The sequence below is a fragment of the Ammospiza nelsoni genome, chromosome 9 (genome assembly GCF_027579445.1).
Source record: "Ammospiza nelsoni isolate bAmmNel1 chromosome 9, bAmmNel1.pri, whole genome shotgun sequence".
Taxonomy (NCBI): Eukaryota; Metazoa; Chordata; class Aves; order Passeriformes; family Passerellidae; genus Ammospiza; species Ammospiza nelsoni.
The window spans coordinates 24,706,447-24,732,064 of record NC_080641.1 but is presented as its reverse complement, the minus strand read 5'-3'; the positions used below and the strand labels follow the sequence as shown (position 1 = coordinate 24,732,064).

Below are 25,618 nucleotides of genomic sequence, written 5' to 3'. Positions count from 1 at the left end.
AAGTTTGAAACTAAAATACTGAGCTTGGTTAAAAACAATAGGACATCATTTTGTTATGAATTTATTACTATGTACATTTGTCTGCATATATTCAGGTTTTCATGGAACCAAGACCTAAAATGCTTGTTTATTAGGCCATTAATATTGAACAGTATTGAATATTTTCACTACTGGGAAAGTACTCCAGTTTCTTCTAATCAAAATAACTCTGCATAAAGCAAGATAATTGATGTGGCTATTTTTCAGCAGGTGAAAAACTACCTCCAGGAGCAGCAGCAGCTTACAGAAGTGGTGACACAGATCAGAGCTGCCTGGGACAGCAGCAGGGCTCAGGCTGTTCAGTGGCTGTGGATGAAGGTTTGTACCCAGACCCTGCCCACAGCACGTGTGAGCCCTGCAGGCTCCAGGGGATTCAAACAGGCAGGATGCCAGCAGATGCAGCTGTAACAACACAGAACAGCTTACGGATACCTGGGGAGAGGATTTACCCTGGACAACAAAAGGCCTGTTTCCATCAGCAGGTGCCCAAACTTGTGCTAACAGAGCTGCAGTAACAGAGGCTCAGCAGCTGCACAAATTTGCATCTAAAAAAAGGCAGGTATTTAACTCCTCTTTCTTGAGCCATTTTACTTCATTTCTTCAAATTGTATTAAGCAATTGATTTTCTAAATGAAATTGAAAAAAGTAATAATTTCATTTAAAACATGTAAATACATAGAAATAAATGTAACTAAATGTTGGAGATTTAAATGAAGTGATAATTTAATAATGATTCACATGTATAAAGGGAAGAAAGAAATCATCTTAATGAGGTAGCCTTAAATAATTTAGTCAGAATGGAAAGAGATGAATTTACATTTGGGGAAAAATAACACAAATCCAAGAATATTCAACTTCAGTTACTTCCCTCATTAAAACATTCACATGACCTCACTGAAGAGGTCTTTGTGGAATTAAGTAAAAATACAAGAATGTCAGGATCATTCAAACAACATTATCACATGATACTGATCTGTAGCTACAGAGTAGCACTATAATTTGAGAAAAGGGGTTTTTGAACCCATTGTTCAGAATAAATGGTTTCCCAGCATTTTTTTGTAGTAAGACATGGATTAACTTGGAGCTATTTACTTTAACTTCCATATTCAGTTTTTATGCATTAATATATCCTGTAAGCTCAAGAATAAGACTGCAGTTTTATCAAGTGAGTATCAGAAGTACTGAAATACACAAAAATAGGGATTTTGGGATATTTCACTGCCAGGGAAAAAAACCTGAAAACGCTAGTCCTGAAATACACAACCTGCACCTTCCATGTTCTGGTACTTGCTGCAGAACTGCATTCTCCCCAAACCACGGCACATCCCTTTCAACTTCCACAGGACCTTTCAGTGAGATGTATGTCTGCAAATGTTCTTTTAAGTTTTGAACAACTGCTATTCCCACAGGTTTGTACAGGCTCTCTCACCCTGTATGACTGTAACAAAGCCAAGTATTTCTCTGAAAAAGCAGCAAGCTACATAAAAACACGAACACCCCGAGCCCTTTCTTGAAGCCTCTGTCAATTCTGGCTTCTTAGCCTCAAATGCGCTCCTGCTGCATTATGCAAGAGATCATGTGAATTGATAATTTCCAGGAGTATTCTGAAAAGTGGCTAACAATTCTACTCTCTATCTTTCCAGACTCTTTGTAAGCAAGCACAATTCTGATCCAAACTACCTCCTGCAGTTGTGTTGAAATTCTCCAAAACTGAAAAAGTCTTTATTAAAAGAAAAAGTAGCTCATTAATCTGCTGCAAACCAGCTCCACCCTTGATGAGGCACTCAAAGAGCAACCACCTCTACAGTTCCATCATTTTCTCTGAAAGACCTGTCAGGAATTACCAAGGAAAATTATCCCATAAAATTTGCCAAAACCAAAGTTTTGAGTAAACTCACAGACAGGTCCCTTCCTCTGACTGAAGTTACACTTTCCTCAGTGCTAAATACTAACTTGTTAGCACATACAGAACCCAAAGCAGTTTTCTTTGCAGGAAAACTTTCACTCCAGAGAATGTGATTCTGTTTCCACAATCCCAGTATGGAAACACTCTTGCAAGTTCTTACATCATGCTAATTGCCAGGAAGCTTCTGGATGAACACTTGAATCATTCCCCACAGCACAAAACAGCTTCAGAATCTCTGCTGAAAAACCTTGATTAACATAGGGTTTGAGGGACTGATATTTCAAAAAGGAAAGCTGCTTCTTACAGATTGACAGTGATCAGCAGAAATTCCTGCTGATTCAGTTTTTCTTTTGCAGTGACAAGTGTTCCACTCTTTTGGACTGCTCCATGAAGTCATTATCACAGAGCAGAGCCAGATTTCTGGAAGTCATGCCGTAAGCAATTAGTTCTTACACAATTAATTTCCATGAATCTTGTTCTAACAGTGATTAGGGAGACAGCAGCCTCCTCTCTTGCCTGTGACAAAGCTTGAGAACAGCACAGCTATTGCCTTAGTGAGACCTACTTCCATTCTGATCCAGTTTGCTGAGATCTACTTTCAAAATGCCTCTCCCCTCCATTCTTCTAATAGCATTTACATTTCCCATCAGAATCACAGATTTTAGTTTCTCTGTGTCAGGACCTAACAGCAACCTTTAGAAAACACTATATGAATATGGAATCAATCTGCCTTAACAATTGCATGTTTCTTAAGCTAACTCTTTTTTTCTATACTAAATAACTTGGCACTGACCTATAAAAGGGGCCACAAAATTCAGATTTTGAAAGAAATAATTTCATTTCTACAGTAAGAGTCTGTCAGTTACAGTCTCTCCATGCTTTCTGCAGGTTTCCTCTCCCTTGAAGAGAAGACCATCCTCAGCTGAATGAGTGATGTGAGCAACTGATAGTACAAAACAAAGATTTTATCTTTTAGGTAGCTAAATCAAATTAGTGGGGAAAATAAAGCGGCTGTCGATAATGTTCACACCAATAAAAAAACAAACAACTCTAAATCAATATCCAAAGTCAGTTGAAAGTACTTTGGCAGCTACACTTGCCTTATATCACTCAATACCTTGCAAATATATGTACTTTGATGCCTAATGAAAAAGAAGTTATTTATCCTCTTGACTTCTAAAATGCTGTGTAGCTGGTGGTCATCAATTTCCACTCCCAAAACTAACTGCACTTCTCCAGTTATATAGTTCACAGTATGTTAAAATGTACAGTACCATCAATTCTGGGGGGCTATGACACTTAAAATGAGTACTGTAATTTAGAAGTAGTCAGTAGTTCCTGTGCAGGTAGGAACTGTTTTACATGAGGGTGTACATGTAATAAAACACAGCTAATATATACATATATATAAAATCCTTGTTATTTTGTATTTCCAAGAGCTCTGACACAAAACTGGTTGTTAGTCACCAGGAGGATTTGAGCAAGTCTTTGTTTCATTGCCATCTGCTGGCACTCCAGCAAAGTACAGATTACAACCTGCTCAACCCAGGTCATTTATTACTCTAGTCTACTAACAGCAAGTTTAAAAAAATTCTGGCATCCTTCATTAGATACCAAGAGAAAGTATTGCATATTAAAAATGTAAAGACTGTAAATTATGTAGGAAGAAGGAAACATTATTGCACTTAGAATTTCCAAGTCACCCAAGGAGCTGTAGTTAAAGAAACTGGCTCCCTGGAGAAACCTGTGAATCAGATCAAACACAACCCTGTCATTTCAAAGAAGTATGGTTTTTCATTTGGGCTTATTTTGTTTGAGCTCAGAAATAGCAGAAAATGCTCCCAGCTCCTAAGCCTGGCCTGAAATCTTTGCCAGTGTCACAACACAGTAATTACAATACAGTAATTTTGACACTGCGGGGTTTCTTGCAAATTATTCTGACGCGTAACTAAGATTTTAAAAAATCTCTAACTGCACTCTGGAAGAGTCTGGGATTCAATGCTGGACGTATAGAGCACAACAGCAATTAGAAAGCACAAGAGACTGATGCAGAATGGCCCTTCTTTGATCTCCCTTCAGAAACAGAAGAGTTTAAGGGTATAATCAGTAAGAGCATACATATATCAACCCCTGTCAGGCTTGTAAAAGCACCCATGCCTGGAGGAAGCAGCACATGGTGGATTTTTACCTACCTAATGCTTAGACACTATGGCCAAGCTAATCTACTTACAGGCTTTTCTGCAACTCCTTATTAAACTGCTTTCTACTCTAGCTTAACTTCTTTACACATACTGTCATTTACTGCACTTTCACCATGCATATTTAATATTCACACTTCAGACATCTTAAAGTAGTTCAAAGGTAAGTAAATAATTAAACTGCATCTCTGTGTTATACATTAAACAACTAAAGTACATATTATATGGCTTCTTCAAGTCTACTGAGCCAAGAACAGAACACAAAGCACTATTTCTGAATGTCAGCCTCACACCTATTTAAAACAAAACAGAATTAACCCAAAAAGCACATTTTAAAGGACATTTGTTAAAACCCAACAAATCATAAGGCAAAAAAGTAAATTGTACTGCAGTAATTTACCTGGATGCAAAAAAACCCATTTTCCACTCAAATTTTACCTTTCTTTCAACAGCTTCAGATTTTGTGTTTCAACCGCCTGAAAAGTATTTTATTGGTCATCAACTTGTGATGTCCCCTTCTTTGTGAAATTTCTAACTCTTCCCCATAAAGAGAACACACTCTTTATGTTTCTCATATATTTCTAGAGGCCTCATTCTCATCAAGAGCTGTCCAACACACTTAACAGGATTTCATTTTAGCTGCACAAAAGCACCCTTATCAAATACTCACATTTCCAGCAACTTTCAAAAATTTTAGTAGCAATTTAGGTCTCTGTGCCTCTAAAAAAACACAACTTGTTTTAGTCTTGTCAACAAAACAGCACCCATCAGTCCTCTCCCAGTTAACACAGTTTAATACAGCTGTTTGATATTGACAGCACTCTAAACCATCTGCCTGCAGGACAGTGACATTCAGTAGGAAAGAAGATACAGGTCCCTGTCATTCCTCTATTTTCCAGGCTTGAACTGACATGAGATAATGACAGAAAATGTTTTCTTCACAAATGGCACGAAGACAGACTGACAGCACACTCCAAACTTTTTCTCCTTCCCTCTCATCATCTTTAATGAGAATGGTCTCAGTTCCTTTACTGAGGGAAAATATCAGATTCCTCCAGCATGCCCACTTGGATATTCCTCTCTAGAAAGATGCTGGGGAAAGCAAACAATCAGAAGGAGCTTTATTCCAGAGACAAAGTAAGAGTGATCCATGTTCCCTTGAAAATGACCCAACTGCACAGAACTCTTCTGGTAAAACAAGCAGAGAAAGCTGACAACACTGATTATTGAACTCCTTCAACTCACTCTAAATTAGTTTCTGCAGGTTGTCACCCAAACAAGACACACATACACTCAATTACTCACGTTCTTGCTATAGGAACAAATTAACAAATTCCCCTCAAGTATCTGTTACAGTGATATCTGAATATTAGAAATAAATTACAAGAATATGATCTACAATCATGAGTGGCTGAATTTCTAATAGCAATATAAAGCATTAGTCATCGATATTTTTTGGTGAAACAAGTGCAAAAAAAGTTAGAAATAAGGAAGAAAATTAATAAAATATGTAGTGCTATTAGTACTCACTGTAATAAACCATGGACTAACACAGCTGGTCCTTGGCTTAGGAAGCATGAAACTTTCAAAGATTGCTATACAAAACAGCAGCAACGTTTTTACTTTGAGCTATCCAAAGCAAAATAAAGATGTGCAATAACAAAAAATGAAAAATCAGTTGGCTATTCCTACCAAGAACAAAGTTTTAAGGAAACCAAAAAGAAGGAGCTTTTTAAGTCTCAAATGCATGAATTGTTGTACCAAAGGAACAACTGGATTGATCAGGACTCCCTGCTAAGTGAAAACAGCTAGTACAATATGCATTTCTTGTGCAATTTATTTTTAAAAGATACTGCTGGTCAGTTTTGCAGTTCATGCTGGAAATGCTGTTAAAACTTCACGAAAGACCAGAACAAGAACTTAAAATTAGTCATGAAGCAATTCCAGGCTGGGTTAGTTAAAACCGACTAATAAAGACAATCCATTCTCAAAGCAAATGGCAGTCACTTTGTTCTTGTCTTCTTGATGGCATCATTATGCCTAATAATATTTTAGTGATCCCTACCAAGTAGGCAATTATGGTAGCATTAATTTATTCCCTGTTCCACCACACAACTTTACACTGACATAACTGGCATAACCACAATTTACTGCTTCTGCTTCTAAGTGTCCTTGTGTGAGCAGCCAAAACCACAGGCAGAGCCTCACTCTCCACACAGCTGTGTAGGGTCAATACATTACTGCCCCATCTTTCCTTGGCTTTCTTTCTTGCTCTTTTTTTAAAAATCAGGACTGTGATTCCTATGGCATTTGTTATTTGTTTCCAAGTGGTATTTCCTACACCTCAAAACCATTTTTATTATTTCTTGATCCTTAATTTTCCAGTTTAGATGAATTTACTAATGAGCATTCTTAGAAATGTTAAGCACTTCCAAATGAACAAGCAGAAGAAGAATTTTTTTACATTTTCTTGTATTGGAATAATGGGTTTCTTGTTGCTTGTGGTTGGAATTTCTTTATATTTACATATTTTCCCCCCTCCATGATTTTTTGTCCATGTTGACCAAAGAAATAGGAAAGACAAACTGAATTCCTGTGCATTCTCCAAAACCAGGCAGCTTGGAAAGGAGGTGAGGCCATAACTACTGTCACTAAAAGAGACAGGCAAGCAGAATTCAGCTGTTACTTGTCACATTCCCCCATCAATCCATCACCCCACAGATCCGGAGGTACCACACCAAGGCAGCCAACAAGGAACCATCTCTGCACTGGAGAGCTCACACTCTCTTCCAGGAGTGGATTGCTGCAACAGAGGACTCTTGGTGTGCCTACACAGATGCAGGCAGAAAAAGGAGACAAATAAGGAAGGAGTTCAAGGGGTAAAGGACACAAATCCAAAAGAAATCAAGCTTTACTTTCCACAGGATGCACTATTTAAAGTGAGGACTGCACTGTGTTTGCCAGGGCTGTTCACTGGGATGATGCTGTGGCTGCCAGCAAGATGCCTCTGTTCAGGGCAGAAAAATGAATGTGACAAATGTACCTGATATTTAATGGCTCCCAGAGTGTGCCCATTCCTAGGCAGCAAAAAGCTGATGCAGCACATGCCCAAGGCATCACCCCTTGCAAAGTAAGAGCTCTAGCTTTTACTGAATAGCTTATGTAATTAAAAAATATGATTCTGTGATTACAATATACTGGTATGGCAAGGTGCACCAAGTCCTATTCTACCAATTCAAGTGCAGTCAGATGAACTTTTATACAGAACTGTTTTAATTTGATTCTGTAGGCAGAAAGTTTGTGACTGAGTAAAATATAGAACCTATGCCACAGGAAATGCTAAAAAGGTTTTTCTTTCTCACATTCATATAATATTTAAGGTGGATCCAAAGACATAAACAGTATTATCATCAATTGTTAAGTATATGTAAATCTGATTATTGCATGATCCTGCACAGTTGCCTGTATTTCCAAGATCTCTGCAACAGTACAACCCATTGTAGGTAAGAATCTACAAGACTGGGGTTTAAGAGATGTATTAAAATCCTCATTTGATCAGTCTTCACTTTAAATGCCAGTGCAGCTGTTGTAATTTTAAATATTATCAAGTAATAAAGATACATTAAAATACCTATCTACTGAACAAGGTCCTAACTCTTAGAATTAAATGTCTGCAGGGAACTGCTCATGCCTAAGGCTTCTTTTTCAGTGATCTGGCTCCAGGTCTAGGTGGATTCTGTAAGACCAAGTGCAGTTTATAGAGTCACAGAAATGCATTCTATAATGCATTATATGCTTGTGACACCTCAATTCCTCAATCACAATTTCATCTAGAACCCAGGACTAAAAGTCAAACACAGATTGTGCCTTTGTGCAAGCTAATACCTGCCAAACATTACAAATCTCCAAAGGAAACAGAAGAAGAAGAAAAAAAAACAAAACCAAAAAACCAAAAAAGGGCACTAAATGAAACACTGGGCAAAGGCAGAAAATACTGGGAATAAAATGCTGCAGCAGACAGAAAATTAAAGTAAGCTGCTGCAGTGTGAGATAGAATTACAGCATAAAAAGATACAGCAAAGAGATATGAGAAATGCCTGAGGAAAGACATATGCAAAATAATAAGCACAGCTTATAAAATTCAGTAGTGTAGAAAGTTTTACATCAGGAAGTTCAGTCTTGATGAAAGTATCTCAGGAGAAAAGGCAAACATTTCTGAGCTAGAACATAGAAGCAAAATTCTCAAATATACACTAAGCCATACTTTTCTGAGAGCAGTTACAATACACAAAAATTCCAATTATGTGTGTAGCAACAGACAACATTAACAACACTTCACAACTATACAACCCCCAGATCAGTCTGTTATCTACAAAAATGTCTATGTTGTGATAAAATTTCTGCTTAGAGATCTCATCTCTTTGTAGAAGAGATCTATTTTAATAAAGAAGTTGTGGGAACATCCATCATTTCAGCCTTCTCTCTGAGAAATAGTATTTCATAATCTGTGATAGTTATTTTTCCTATTATATCATCCAGTTTTCCCAGAAACATTAATATATGAATATTGCTTAAACATATTAATATTCAAAAAGCATCAAAATACATACAGAAATACAACAGTTTACATTTAGGGGGTTTTTTCTTATAGCAAGTCTTATCAATAGCTCTTAAATATATCAGTATATTAATATTTTCTCAATGGCACAATAATTTCGTGCAGAGTGAAAACCAACTGTATGAATACATATGTCACCAAGCTATGTAATGTAACAAGAAATAGTATAAATTTACAGCCATATAAAGTACTATCTATGACACAGAGGAATATATTTTTTTTTGCCATGGAACATCTGAAGAATTATACTAATGCCATCCCGGAGAAATCTGCCTCCTCAACCTAGCCAAGATGCTCATGTCTGAACTGGCTTTTCAAAGAGAACAGAAACATAAATCAGACAAAATATCACCCATAATAATCCCAAAGTGATGAAGGGCAGAAAACCAAAACCTTACCATCTGAAGATGCGACATGCAGAACACCAGAACATCTGGCTTAGCCAGAACTACCACAAGCAAAGTGAATATCCTTTACTTCCAGCTGAACCTGCATTAAAAGGAACCCTGGAATTTTTTGCATCTGACCCATCAGGGAATACATTTCAGATAAACTGGCAGAGTTTGGTTTTTCTTTTTTAGTTTTTTACTTTAATACTTTTCAAAATAAGTACCAAATGATTAAACAAGGGTATAATTAAGACACTATTCAAAAACTGTTACACATGAATTAAGAGCATCCTCTAATGAACTTTGCTATTTTAAAAACTGTGGATAGAGGACATAGTGCAGTGCACTTGATTTACTCTTGAAGCATGAAATTCTGGATAAATGACAACTGCACTCAGATGTGAAAATACTGACTTCAGTTCTTTAGAAGGATCCTATTACCATGCAGAACCATCAATATACCAGGCTTATTTTCTTATAAATGTAAACAACTAAAAAGGATGGCTGTACTTTACCAGTTCTATCAATTTTTTTTTTTAAATGAAGAAAAGATAAGGCTAACACTCCCTTCTCCCCTCAGCAGCATGCTTCCCTTTGGGAAAGTATAAATACAATACAGAATAAAAACAATAACTACTTTTGGGATTTTGCATTCAGGCAGCAAGTTAGTTGCAAGCTACCAAGGCCTACTTGCAATTTCAAAAGCTCCCCAACAAGGTCTCACAGACAGGCTGCCAATCTGAACAACCACTAACCATTTCTTCACAACTGGGTATGTTCAAAAGCTAACACTAGGGCACACACCTGGAATTTCCAAGGACAATTCAGATCTGTGTTTTAGAATAGAAAAAACTTCTGCTATTTTTATAGTATTTATAATAAATATGACTCCCTACACCAAACCACATTACTAATGAATCTGTGTACTTCATCTCTGATGAAGTAATATTTCATACAGATCCAAAATCATCCTAAGAGAGTCAAAAGACAACAGTCCATTTTCCCCATTTGTAATTTTCTTTCAATCTACTGGGAAAGTGCCCACTTTGGACTGATGGCTGAAGCTGCAAATATTTGATCATTATTTTGAAATCATAGTTTGTCTAACCCATGCTTGAATTCAAAATTTTCTCATTACAATTATTTATCCATATCCAATACCAAATAAAATATGACTATATAAACAATGCAACTTTAACATCAAAAACCCAGTCATACTGGATTAAACAATCACCTGTGATTTGTGCCCCACAGTCACAGTAACTGTGCTGTGAACATTTACACTGAACTACTACCAGTGCTTCAACCCTTCACACGAAGCAAACAGAAGCTCATCTGCACTTGGCCTTTCAGAACTCATAACAAAATACAGAACACCTACTAAACAGCAAAACACAGGAGTCAAAACAGCATTACAAAGACTGAAATAAAAAACTGTGTCCTGATCTACTACCTGAAGACAAGTTTTCTCCATGGAAACTTTCTTCAGTGAATCTCCCCTTTGTTTAAAAAGCTCTTGCACATTTACCACAGGGCATAGTTACCACAGTACTACTCACAGACATTCAGATGATTAACATCAAAACGACTCAGAGCATAATAAGAACAAGAATAACAAAAATTATATTCCTATATTGACATGTAATTAATAAAAATAGCAATGTAGACACAATTTACTCTGGAGAAAGTTGCTGCATTTGTTGAATTCCTCTTCCTGAACACAATAATGCTGAGTTGTCTCCCATGACATGAAAAAAGTATCTAACTTTTTTATGTACAGCAGAATGACAACTGTATAAGCTTTATCTGCAGTGTCCATTGGATATGCTGATAAATTACTGAAATCTAATTAAAGGTTGTAATTCCTTTGTTTTTCCTTCTAGCTAGTTCTTAAGAGAAAATAAATAGCAGATGCATTTTCAAAGAAACAAATACCCAAAGAAACTCAAAAAACCCAAGTTCTGGCTCAAGAATCCTGATTGCTAAATATGTATAAACCACATTGCTGTACCATACTGCATATTAAATAGAGTTTAATTTCATTTGAGGTAGAAACAAGAAAAATGAAGACTGAAGAGTATGAAAATTATAAAGCACTTAAATTTTTGTGGAACTATGTTAAATACTTAATAATTTTTGTAATAATATTAACTTCTTGTAAGAAACAAAAGCAGAATTCATGGTTACCATAGTTACACATACTCTTTGTTGTGTTTCAATGCCACATGATCTGATTCAAAGTAATACACATCAGGCTCTTCCTCATCCTCCTCTGCAGTGTGGATGTTGGCACTCTCTTTGGCAGATGGTACAAATCCAGCAACAAGCCTAGACTCAGAAAGTGGCTTTCTTAGTCCATCACTCCCATGATCCCCTGTATTACTATTTCTCTCTTTTTCATTCTGTTTGATTTCTTCAGACTTTTTGGGAGATCCATTGATATTATTAATACCTACAGGTACATTCTTTTCAGTAGGACTAAGATTATTTTCCTCAACCTGTCCGTTTTCTCTGCAAGGAGAGTTATTTTTGGGAGGGCTACTTCTGGCAGGGGCAGCCCTTCGTGGTGAAGTTCTCAACGTGTATCTGTGTTCTTGGAGTTCCAACATATTTGTCATCTGAGCCGAAACACAGTTCAGCACTGAAGAATGTGGTTCAGGTTCACCTGAGATTGATGCACTGTCTTGGTGAGTATTCAGGTTGCTATTGGTGTTTTCAGCACACGGTTCCTTAGAGGCACTGCTATCTCCTACAACATCCACCTCCTCCTCCGAATCCCTTAACAAAGATGACTGGATTTCAGAAAAGGACGCTGTAGCTGGCTCAAATGCCTGATTAGCATGCTCCTCAGGCAAGCAGTCATTTATTGGTTTGTGGTCCTCTAACTTTACCTGTTCTTGAGAGTTTGTGCAAGGCACATAATGGTCTACAACACTGTCCTCTTTGCTGCTATTAAGCAGCAACGAAGAATGGGCAAATGAGTTTCCATTTTCTGCTACTGTTTTGTCCTTGGGCGTATGGGAACCAGCACTGTTCTGCTTAGCGCTCCCATCAACCTGACAGTCATCACAGTTAAGAGAATGTGAGTCTCTCTCACCAACTCCATTGACAGTCTGATAACCTGCAACCTCCTCAACTACTGCAGAATTATTAAACCCTTCTGCACAGACATTCACCTTTTTAACTTCCCTTTTCTCACAATCATCCAATATAAGACATCGACAAGCTCGCTTAGTCCCCGTGGAGGCTGCATCATTGTCCGACACCAAGCTTTTATGCTCCAATGGCTCCTTCTCTGCCTTAGTGGGCAAGTCTTCCTCAGAACTGTTGGGTGCCTCTGAACGTAGGCAGCGTTTAATTCTTTTCACAACTGGTGAAACAGGTTCTGCTTGCTTTTTTTCACTATTTTCCACAGTTTGTTTATCACCATTATCTTTCTCCGAAGTGGACAGCCCTCTCTTTCTAGGGCTCACCCATGACTCCCGAGCACTCTGCTGTTTCAAATCAGTAGTTCTGCCACCGTTGCTGCCCTTGTGAGTTTGCACAGACTCTGGCCTCTTCTTTGGTGACCTGGATCGGATCTGAGGATGGGCTGAGATCTCCTCCGGATGAGCAATACTGCGGTTCCTTAATGTTCTACCACAAAAATTTTCATCCAAACCATTTAAACCCACTGTAGATCTTGTAACACGAGTAGATCGAGAAGCAGCCATACTATGGCAAGTCCCTAAAGTATGTTCATTGTGATCCACTCACTGGGAAACCTTCGAAAAAATGTAAACAAAACAGTCAAAAAAATATTCAAAAACACCTAGAGACAGAGCAAATGTGAAGAATGTATTGTCACAAATGTTACCAACGTCAAACTGAATATAAATTCAATGTATTCATACTGCTTCTTTCTGTGCTTTCTGTGCTTTAGTGCACTAAATTTTTCCATCTCAGCTACAAAGTAGCTGACTTGGTATTTGTGGTTGTTCTGGCTTTAGTACTTGTGTGAGTATTGCTCATACTTATGCCTTATGTAAGGCTGGAATGTCCCAGTTAGGCACTAGTTACTAAAATACACTATTTTTATGTATTGTACAAATATTATAACGTATTGATATTATTATTTACATTTTTCTGTTCTAGTTAAAGGTACGAAACTGCATTTTTAATATCCCACAGTTTCCAGTTACATGGTTTCACAGACTAAGAAGTAAACGATTAAAATTGCATTTGCTTACTCAGTTGTTGCTTAAAGAAAAAACAAATCTCTCATATATGACAAAACAGAACTACAATTCTAATTTAGCAAGGAATTAAAAAAATAAAGCACACCACTAAAAAATACTTACAGTTATTAGTAAAAATGAAATAAAACAAAATTTCTGAATCAGAATCATAAAATCATTCCAGCTGGAAAAGCCTTTGGGAGGCAATTCTATCCAACCTCCCATTCAAATGAACATAAGGCGTAAATTGAGATTTTGTTTCATGGAATATTATCCAGCTGAGTCTTGCAAAACACTGAGTACAGATATTCCACAACTTCTCTGGGCAACCTGTTCCAGTCCTTAAAGCAAAAATATTTTTTCTTATTTTCCTTATTTCAGGTGGGGCCTCTCCTACTTCTTTATGACTTCTGACAACAAAAGCCTAACTCTATCAGGAATCTCATCTGAGGTACTGGAAGGCTGTTTCAGCTGGTGAGATGGATCACCACTCAGATCAGATTTAAGTAAAGTCAGACACACAGGTAAGTTTAAAACATCCCATTTAAGAGTGGCTGTATTTCACATTTCAGGGTGAAATGTAGGAGTACTTGACCTGCCCAGCATCTCAAAATAATTTTTAGGAGAACTCTGTTCAGTCTTACCCTTCTATTAATTTAATCTTTATAAGTTCAGTATGTCAAACTCCACATTGCCACATATCTGTCATAATAGCCTTGCTAATGAATAGATTCATCTCACATTTGTGCATAATGGTACATCTTCCCTTTTTCATCGACCCAAATTCCAGATTATACAAATCCTTTCAACTGTCATATGATGTGAAGACTACAAATTTTAAATATGGAATCAAACCTTTTACACATAACTTAGAAATGCTGAAAATAACAAATGGAGAAAATTGTTTCAAGAGGCATTTTTCATTTTCAGTGAAGAAGGGGAAAACAAGAACATAAATTCATAAATTCTCCCAAATCCAGTATTTAAGTGTCAGATGGTCCTAGAACAGAAAAGGGAATGGGACAAGACAAGAACACTCTCATCCAATACAATTCTGTTTAACAATTACCAGTAGTTACTGTATTGTCTGTTTAGAAATTCACAATGCAAGCAGTATTTTTTAAGGAAAGCAATGTATCCTAACAGCATTGCTTGGTGTAGTTTTGGACAAAACTGTAGAGGAAAGCACATTAATTTTGTGTATATATGGTATAGCTCATAAACAATTGGTATGACAGCACATCATTTTGTGCAACAAAGAAAAAGACAATTATAAAGTGAAAATTTCAAATGTTCTCAAAACTGTGATTTATTTGTGCTGCTACAACCCTCCTGCTTAGTAGCTACTCCTGCAGCCTCAGATGAATGCCTGGAAAGGTGCACTGTTTGTATTCCTGAAAATATATGTAAAGAGATGCTGCAGCACTAACTTTCATTCTGTCCACTTAAAAGTAAATAAGTGTGAGCCCTCCAACACACTCTGCCTTAAGAGAAAATACAAATAATATGTCAAGCAGCAAATGGTCAAACATCAGCAGCTGACTGAAGAGAGCAAAACACTACGTGTTTTCCATCATGGTTTTTACACCTATTTTCCACATGGGTAGACTTGCCTGCATATTCTCCCTCTTTGCGTGCAAATACCATCTGGAGAGTGATCCCATTTGGGGTTGAACCCAAACATTATTTACAGATTCCATTTCCCCTAGGTTGTTCTAATTAAAGCTAGCACACATTAGGGGTGAGTAACTGACATTTCAAATTAGTACCAATAAAATAACTTTGACCAAATTCAAATGTATACTTTGGTTAGTAATTACTTCTGAACACAAGAGACTTTAGAAATCATATGAAAGAAAGAAATCTTTACTAATTTGCTGATATGATACTTTCTCAAGAAATACACCTTTTACGTGACAAGAAAGAAAGTTATTATTTCCTTAGTAAAAATATAAAAAGACTTACCATTGCAAAACTAGAAGAAATGTAAACTTCTGGCATTTCATACAGCAGACTCTTACTGTACCACTCAAATAACATCAATCACCATTGCTGATATCCATCATGTAATCCAAATGCTTTACTAGTTTATGCCATCACATTAACCAGATTTTGAAAACTGTTGAGAAAAAGACAAAGATATCAATAAAACATTTAAATTACCACACTGGAAAAGAAGAAGAATGCAACAGGACATATAAAGTGTAACAGCTTTTTAGAGAAGAAAGTATCAATTTTAAAAGTGTCCTACTGAACGAAAGATTAATATGCTATGAAGTAATTAAGTATGTGAAATGTTAATTTAGGTTTCAAATGTAAAATGCTTTCCTTAGTAGTTTCTTGGTGATTCACTGTATCACACTAGATGTGCAAGCAAATGAATTCACAGGAGTCGTGTTAGTGTTCAAATTTCAGAAGGTATTTGAAGAGACGTAAGAAAACAAGTTGTGACAGGTATTACTACAACTAATGAATTATGAAATGTGCTGTATCTTATAATTAGATACACAGTGAAAAACTCTGCTGTTTAATTTTAATTAACTGAGCAGACCTCTAAACTTACATTGGCTCCAAATCCCTGAATAACCTTCATCGACCAAAGGGACTAAAATGCTTTCTAGAGTTCACATTAAACCTGTTCTTCATCCAAGGAAAACAATGTATAGCACCTCCTTTGTAGTGGAAGTGAAATATTTTGGATATTGAAAGACAAAATACTTCTACAGATCCAAATGTTACACAATGCTTTCAATAGCATCCAATCTGGGCATCCGTGCCAAAGACCAAGTTACTACTTGAAAAAAGACACCAGCAATCACATTTAATTTAAGAACATCTAGTACTGTGAAGGCACCATAATTCACTACAGAATAGTGGTTATTGAAGCTTTCTTCATATTCTATTGACTTCATACAAGTGACCTTTTTTTCATCTTGACAATTCAAATCTTCATGATCTAAACCACACGCTGACAAGATATTCCTCCATATTCTTCATTCTACACAGTTTTTATATTTAGATTACTGAAAATTGTCTTTACTTTCAACCTAGTTAGGATTTTGTACTGGTAAGAACAGCAAATTAATTCACCATTAAGTTGCAATTCAAAATACAAACTGAGCTGCATAAGGGGAGAAGAGATTAATTATGTCTAATTGCAGTGAAGTTCAGTAACAGAAGATGTTTCTTCAGTGATGCTACATGAAGTGCCACAAATTCTATTATGTAGATTACTAAATCAAATCAGGTTTCATTTATTCAGTGGGATTTCTCAATTTAGCAAACAGCAGAGAACTATCATTATAATAAGACAAACAAAGAGTGGAAGAAGAAGGCAAAGACAATCACTTGAAAATGCATGGTACTCTTAATCCATATTATTGCCTTTCCTAAAGATATCTTTAAGTGATGCATCTGGAGACACTAAAAGCATGACAAAGTTTGACCAATTTTTGCAAAAACCCAACATACCCAATAAAAATACTAGCCCAGTAACTTTGGTAAAAATACAAAATATATTTAAACAAAAAATATTCAAAGAAAACATTTTAACAAAATATTAACAGTGAGCCAATCAGAAGGTAGCCAAATCTCATCATTTTTAATTACTTTACCAGTCCTAAGTAAAGAACCTATGACTAAGTTGTTTCAGGAATGGCTGGAATAGCAATGTCAGTATTTTGTCAGATTTGTACACCTCGTCTCTCCTGATTTTCTTTTGCCCAAAACAAGCTCACAGTAGGAAAGACACAACCCCTGCTGTGTCCATTTGCCTTTGGGGACAGCTGAAGCATTTTAGACACAGCAAAAAGACTGCATAAATATCTTCAGAGAAGAAACCAAGGTGGGTAAAAAAAGTTTTACTTAGTCAGAATTTTTTGTCTGGTAGCAGTTTGCAGGGATGAAGGAAGGAATAACGATTTACAAAACCAGGAAACTTAAATCAGCATACAGTGAATGACAGCACCTTAATTATGCTTAAAACGTAGAAAACAACATTCACAAGAGCCTAACAAGTGAACAATTATATAATTTTTCACTGAAGCTTTCTTGGAAAAACTGTCTTGAAAATTAACTATTATTCCTTTACATTGCATAACCAATTACAATGACATTTTTCACTTAGAACAACCACATCTTCTGTGGCAGAGAAATTCAATGGAAGAGTAATTTAATATTTTGGACACCACTCATTTCAGCAGCTATTTATGAGCTGGAATAAAGAGAGCAAGGGAAACTAAATAAGCTTTTGGTTCTAAAAGACTTTCTTCAGGGAACCACATCAACATTTAAGAAAGAATATTGAAACACTGCAAAAAAGACTAGAAGTTTGAAGAGGGATAATCAGCTAAGAAACAACACACTCTGGTCTGCAGAGCCCACTAAAAATTAAGAAGTTACAGGTTAAATAGAGTGTATTGCAGACAGAATTTGTCTCTTGTGGGGAAGGACCTGTCTAAGAACCAATAAGCAAATGCTGCTGCTGAAACCATCCAGGAAATGGTCACACATTAATCAGCATGGACAATCTTCAGAGTGAGACTGAAGCTCAATTGCTTGCAAAAATTGTCTGCACATCTTGCATACAATCAAGCATTTGATGACAATATAGGATGCACATCTGGGTATGCATTTTTTGCACTTAAGAACCCTTAAACTTACTCAGCTTTAGGCAGACTCTACCAATACATATAACCATATTCACATTTTGCTATAATTTTTATTTTACTTAGCCACAAGCCTATTTAGCAAAGCTACTGAATGCTGAACTGTGTGCATGAAAACTTCTAGCAACAAAGAAACAAATTTACATGGAGATGAAAAACAACAGTTAAAGACAGCAGAATAAGGAAAACCCTTCCCAAACAGACAGAATAACCAACTTTTCTTCTGGATTATGCCAGTACTGTCTATCTGAGAGTCAAGTGCAAGCCAAACTGTTTAAAGGAACTCAGAAACATGGATGCAGTTACAAGTATGTTCCATGTGGCCCTAAGCCAGAAAAGAGGCAGTGAAAAGAACCAGTCAATACCTGAACATACTGGGTATACCAGACCTGAAACCAGCAAACCAAGAGATTTGCTCTCTGCTATAACTGTGGTAGAATTATATATATGGAACTTAGGATGGATAAATTAATATTACATACAACATTAAACAAATTTTTTTTAAAAGTGTACTGGGGATGGGGGAGAACAGACTATCAAGAGAAGTCTCCAATGATGAAGTCTCTTGATGTCACCACTTGAGGAAAATGGGCAATATCTAAAGTCTTCCACAACAATTCAACCCTAGGAAACAGAATAGTGTGTTCATCTGATCTAGAGTATAATGAATCATTTTCATATTGAAGAGAAATAATGTGTTATCTTTCTTCTGAGTCTCATCTGACAATCAATATGCTCAGTGATAATACTGCAGTGATAGAAATTCAAATTTCTCCTAGTGGTCAGATATGGCATTTGTGGATATCTGATAGCAGGAGCACTCTCTAGTACCATACCTCAGTAAACCTCAAATTACTTCAGAGACAGTATCTGCTATTGGCAAAGTCACCATTTACAAGAGCAAATGTGACACACATATATAATTACCCAAAGTAATAAACTGGTGGATCTCTGTGGTATGAAATAGCAGTTCTTAAATTCTCTGCAGAGCAATGGAATGTTACTTACAACAGTACATCTTCAAAAACTGAAAGCAGCAGCTATTTATGCAAACAGAATCTAGTCTCTTACAGAAGTATTTGCCCAAGACAAAAAAATTAGCACCTCTGAAAAGATGAGTATCTGCACAGACACCAGATTATCAAGATTTTGGATTATCTCCACATAAAAAATACATTACTTCCTAACAAAGTAGTATTACTAAATTAGGGATGAATTACATTTAACAAATCATATTCAGCAGTCTATCACATCTAGAGTATGCCAGCATCTCTTCCCACACACACCAAGTTTCACAGAACTACATTAGCAAGAAATCAGTTTTCTGGAAACAGCATTTTATTCTTCTGATTCTACATGAATCAAAACAAGCAGTACTTTCAAATGACAGAAATAACCTCCACAAAAAGACATTATGAAGATCTTACTTGAAATAATATGTAACAATAAACAGCTGAAAGCTATAACAAAAGCCTAAAAGCAATAAAAATTAATAAATGTTACTGGAGTTATTCTGAGATTTCAGCTGTCTCTGACACAGTAGGATTATATTGCATATGGTCAAAATATAGGCTTTCAGAATGGGACTACTTCCATTAATTTTATATATAAAAGGCTAGTAAAATAAAAAAAAGAAAGTAAAAGAAAAAAGTAGAATCATAGGGAAAAATAAGTCAACTGGTTTTAAAAGCTAGCAAACTAGCAAGGGAAAAGTTTTACTCAAAACTGAAACTGCAAAGAACCAGAATGGATAATTCAATATGCTATTTTTCTTCCTTAAACAGATGGGTTCACTAGGCTAGACAAACCTATTCTTACATAAGAGGAAAAAAACTCTTTAGAAAGAATCTTCTTGTGGAAATCTATTTCTACTTCTTTCTGGAAGAAAAAAACCCATAATGGGCAGTGAAAATGAATTGGTAGTTAAATAATGGGATGTATGAAAACAAACAAAAGCTCAGCCTCCTCCTAACACAGTCTCACTCTTTCTCTAAAACCACAAAAAAAGGCTGAACCAGAAAGTTGCATGGCAATGACCAGCAATGCACAACTGCTGACAGCTCTGCTATTCCTCACTCTTCTGGGCTACCTATGTGAGGAAACTTACTGGGAGGGTGGGTGTGGTATAGCATCACCCCTCTTCCAGCCAGACATTCCAGGACAGGATTGCAAAATTACTTCACATAAACCTAAATATGAATTATACAAGTGTGACTTTACAGCAGAACTCTAGAAAAGCAACAGTGGTTGCTTTTCAAATTTCTTCTCTTTAAAGCCTGAAACACTTTAACTGCTTTCAGTTTCTTGTATCCTGGCCAAATTAGAGTTTGTACTGAAATTATACATTGAAGCATCTGTCTCAGACTGATATTCCCACCCTGCTGTCTCTCTCCTGAATTTTCAGTCAAAATAATTACTCATTTCTGTGAACAAATATGAAAATTATTTTAAACCCTTCTTGCTGCTTAAGATACATCTGACTGTTTCCTCAAGAAGGTTTTCTTCCTCCATATTTTGGAGTAAGAAATTGGGATTTGGCATAGAGAAGTTTGCCTGAGAACAGAAATCCTGGCAGAGCTGTGACAAAGGCAGGCTGAGGGCAGTGCTAAATGTGAATGCACAGGTAAGGAGAGCAGCTACACTGGCAAAAGGAGTGGATGCTGGCTGGAGAAAGAGACACAAGGAAATCCTGAGGAACTGCTAGAAGACAGAAAGAACACAACTATAAAGTCACTACTGTCTGATAGAATTAACTTATGAAAAAAACTGAAATCAGACTATGTAAAAACTGAAGCAGCAGCTATTTATGCTATATTATTTAAGTTATAATAACTTCCATGTCTCAGTTTAAAAAAAATATGCTTAGCCTCAATTATTATCTATATCCTTATCACCACACCCACCCAATCCACTTTATCAACCTAAGTGAAAGTCCCACTCTAAATTATAATATGGCTTTTTCATGTGAAACCATTCAATTGCTAATTAGCTGTCCTGTTATCCAAAGAGTATCTCCTGTGCAGGATTACCAAAACACATGACTTACATCTCTGAGATACATTAAATCACACAGCTTCTTGGAAAGCTCATTATAAAATTAATTACACTAACTTAATTACAGCAACCATTTATCAAACTGTTACTCTAGGAGAAAACTCCAGTAAGATTTAATCTTTTAAGCAAAGAACACAGTTTTACATAAATAGGAAAACTATTATTTATTCCCTGAAGAAGTTATTATTACAATATACAGAAAATCTAGCACAAAAAGACATTGCTTTTTCCCATAGGTAGGCTGCAATTTTTGGAGTTCATCAAGTACTTAATAACCCTGCTAGCAGTTTACAGATGAAAAGCAACCTGATGGGAGAAAATCAATGCTCCTATATTTTTTTCTTAAAAGCCAGGATAAACCATTTGCTCATTTTTGTACAATATTACACTGGAAATGACTATTCTGTCTGATTTACTTTTGGAGCAGTGACTATGAACATGCTACCTTATGAAGTAAACTGTAAAGTGCATATTCTATGAAATACTGTCTACAACATATTTTTATCCCAGATGATTTTCAGTCAAGGGCATGCATCTGAAATGCAACAATTAATACAGCCTTTTAAATGCAAAATTACAGCATCAGCTCCATGACCTCACAAGGCTGATGCCCAACTCAGAGCAGCACCACACACACAATCAGGTGCCCTGTGTGGGCTGTGCTCTGAAGAGCTCCTGCATTATATAAAGGCAAACATACACCCAGAGTTTGGAAAAGGGACATGTGAGGCAACAGTTCCTGTAAAACATTTTCAATGTTGTTTTAGAATTAAAGTGGTTTTGTTCTAATTTTTTCTTCAAAATTTAAAATATGCCCTCACTTCACAGAGAAGCAAAAAGTGAGAAGGCTGTTTTTCCAGCTGTCTACATTCATGAAAACTGTTTTAACCACTTATTTTCCATCTGACAATGACCTCAGTCTAGGCTTTTTCCCCTATCTAGAGGAATACACACTATTCTAGAAGCAGATCAGCAATGGGCTGGCTTTGGAGTCCTAAACGTGGCACCATTCTGCCACATACCCCACACCACACCTCCAATGTCCTGAAAAATGTCATGTTCCTCCCTCTGGCCATCTCCAAACCTTAAGGATGGTGAGACAAATTCCAACCCATATATGCACTGACTAGACTGCTTGCAAACCATGTATAGCAGGTGGCTATTGGGCTCAAATCCCCCTTAAAAAGGGGGCTACAATTTTTGTGAAAGCTGCAAGCTCTCCACAGCTCTGAGATGTTTACTCTCACCTAAATTTAGAGGAGTTGCTAAGCTGGCCTAAGGATTCAAATATTACTTAGTGACAACAGTAAACAAATAGAGGGACATCTGAACAGTTGATCTAAATCACACTCCAAATGCTGAAAATATATTCTGGACAGACTGGGGGCAGTGAGGGCATGCAGAACTATCCCCAAAACAATGAAGCAAAAAAAACCTGCAGCTTGTCACAGCTGTGCTGTGGCCATGCTGTGTCTTCTCACCCAGTGCATTTTCATGCTTCCAGAATTACAGGCATCCCTTGGCACACCAGCTGATCCTGTGTATACAATCACAGCACCAGCCACCACCAGCACACAGATGAGTTCTCACATGCAAGGGGCTAGGGAAAGTAATGGACAGGCTTAGAAGCCAAATATGCTTTAAACTTGAATTTAAACACAGTAGTAGCCTGCTATCATAGAATCACAGAATCATTTAGGCTGGAAAAGACCCTTAAGATCATTGTGTCCAATTGTAAATGACTTGCCTTATGTCACTTTTTGATTGGCAGCTATTTTTAAGTGCCCCAGCTCTTTTAAGTGCTCATGTGGCTCTATTACAACTGACTGTGACATATTAATAATACTGTATTACACCAAATAATTTCTCTGGTGAACAGCCACAGAAACATCTGTTTTCCAAAGAAATTGTCTGAGGTGCTACAGCTGTTGACATGTTTCAGCACTGTACTCTACGCTAGAACCTCAATATTATGGCAGTTCTCAAAACAGTGATCTGCAGTAAAAAGACCCATCCCTCCTCCTGCCTTCCACAGAGGATGTTTATTTTCATTGCCTCATGCTGCAGTTTGGTCTAATACACAGCACAACTGCTACAGCCATATTTAGCCATCCGTGACAGCTTTGCATTGCAGCCTTTCAAAGCAGCTCCGAGCACGTTCCTGCTCTGTGAGCTGCATGTCAGCATCATCTACACCAAGAATGTGCCTTCCTCCCCACAAGTACTTGAAAACAGACAGAAATTTTCTCCCAATGCTTGGGTATCCTGACAAAACTGCAGATATCAGCACCTGAAAATGTTTATTCTTAGATGCTGTCTAAATTCTGCTTTGTGACTGACACTGAGCTGGTTAAGCAGAGAGGTTTCAATACACTCTGTAGCCTGATGTTCTCACTGCATGCTCAGGCTGTATTTGTGTTTTCTGAGTAAGAAGAGTGTTATGCATATTTCAGTCTGCTTGGCTTGGGAGTTTCCACTGGCAAGTACTGAAGGTGTTTTAAGTGCATTAGGAGCTGTGGTTTTTAAAAGCTCTTAAAGGGGCAGGGAGCAGCTGCTTTCTGTTTTGCTGCTGTCCTGTCTTCAGGCACAGGAAACAAACCAAGATGCAATATGAACAATATCACATACCCACCCTTTTAATCACAGCACATCTACTGCTAAGAGAGGCCTTTATTTTAAAAAGTACTGACTTTATTGTAAGACTGCTCCCAGTTCAACTAGTACACTACCTTTTTCTAGCTGCTACTGTTCATATCCAACTACTTCCAGATAGGATAGTTAGCACAATTTCCTTGATTTAGCAGTACCTTGGTAGCCCAATTTACTTTTCTAGTCTAATATAATTCAAATAGAACTATGACCACATCACATGTAATTTTGTTTTACTTGATTGCCACTCTGCTTTCCTCTCTTGCTGTGCTCAGAAGATCTTCATAGGCCAGCACATTCACTGATAAACAATATGCTGCTTTTTATTTCCCACACTTTCTGTGTTCTGTCTGGCCTATGCTTACAGCACCAACTGGAAATACAAAGGAAGTTCTGTCTAGCCTACATTTACATTTAAAATAATAGCCTTTTAGTTACTCTTATTTTCTCAGTATGAGTATTTTTTCATTTGAATACTTTGGTATTAAATTTTATTACTTGCTACCATAATTGCCCTGTAAGAATGCAGGGAGTTGCTAGTTCTTTTCCTACAGGTTTTGCTTTTCCTATGACCACTGACAAAGAACCTTTGGCTTGCTCCACTTTCATTTTTCACCTAGATGCAGGCTGACTCATAGGTTTTGCAGCTCCTACAGCCCTTGCACAGTAAAAATTCAAAATAGTCTGATTCACACTTTCTTGATCTTTCAAAGTCACAAATTTATTCCCTTGAAAGACTAAGCTGGGAGAGTACAACTTTTCATACAGCACCACTACTCATCAGCTGTTTCTTCTCCAGGTATCTTATTAACGTGCTAAATATACATATTTGATAGATTTAAAATACATTTCAAAGCATTTCTAAGACTTTACACCGTTACTCTAAACCCACAATTAACCTGTCAACACATTGCTGAAATACAACTACAGTTTACCCTACACATGCTTTTCTTTTGGCTTCCTTTATTCAACTTTGTGATACAAGGAATACCCAGATATTCTGATTTGAATTTATTGTTCTTCAGGGTTTTGTTTTGCAACACTCAGTTTATGATTCCTTGCAACTACACGAGACAATTTACTTTCAAAGCTATGCTCACTGTTCAAGTATAAAATGAAAGATTGCCTATGAAGCGAAAAATTTATTCTGATTCTGTTACCCTGTCCCAGCAGCTGAATACTTTATCAGGGACTTTGTAAAGATCTTTCTTGATATTGAGATGTTGCACTACATTTACAGAGCAAAAGGGACATACTTATTCCTGCCTAAGCACATGAGCATATCTGTCACCTATGCACAGAGACACTTGATTCCCCGTGCATGTTAATTGACTATTCACTTTCAAAACTTCTCCCTCATTAAATTTAAATGCAAATCAATTATGCTCAACATTATTAAACTTCAAGCCTCTTTTCTCACACAGAGCAAAGCCACACGTCTCTGCAGTCAGTACTTTGTCTCCAACAGCCGTGGTAAGCAGATGGTTAGGCAAGAGCTGCTGTGTATAATACCATTATAGCTTCCAAATATTTTTAGCTCAGAGTCCTCCTAAGTCATATGTCATAACTATCTATTTTCTAAACTTCACTGAATTTCTCTTCCATGAATTTTCCTTGTCTTCCCTTGAGCTCCCGTAAGTTTTTAGCATTCAGGCTATCACTGATGTTTTTATAAACAGAGAATTCTGTATTTTCATTTTTACAAATGGGTATAAAGACCTGGCAAAAAAGAAAAGGCAAGATTAGATACAGATACCCAATGCAACTCTCACAGCAACTTCATTTTAATTCTTTCTCCATTCTGCCTTCAATTGGCTTTCTCCTGTTTTGCTTTGTCTTTTTTTATTGGCAGAATAAATTTTTTGTGTTTTATATAGAGCT

General features: G+C 36.8%; 1 protein-coding gene across 4 annotated transcripts in view; it reads right to left on the bottom strand.

The window, feature by feature from the left end:
- Nucleotides 1-25,618, bottom strand: part of ZZZ3 (zinc finger ZZ-type containing 3) — a 55,244-nt gene that overhangs the window by 16,287 nt on the left and 13,339 nt on the right. For 3 of the 4 annotated variants that reach the window (XM_059478717.1, XM_059478718.1, XM_059478716.1), the window contains 2 exons: nucleotides 15,333-15,486; nucleotides 11,353-12,914 (listed from right to left, as the gene is read on the bottom strand). In XM_059478717.1, the coding sequence (XP_059334700.1) occupies nucleotides 11,353-12,863 (1,511 nt within the window). In that variant the 5' untranslated portion in view covers nucleotides 12,864-12,914; nucleotides 15,333-15,486. The remainder of the gene's footprint in view (nucleotides 1-11,352; nucleotides 12,915-15,332; nucleotides 15,487-25,618) is intronic. The other variant, XM_059478719.1, reaches the window with a different exon arrangement.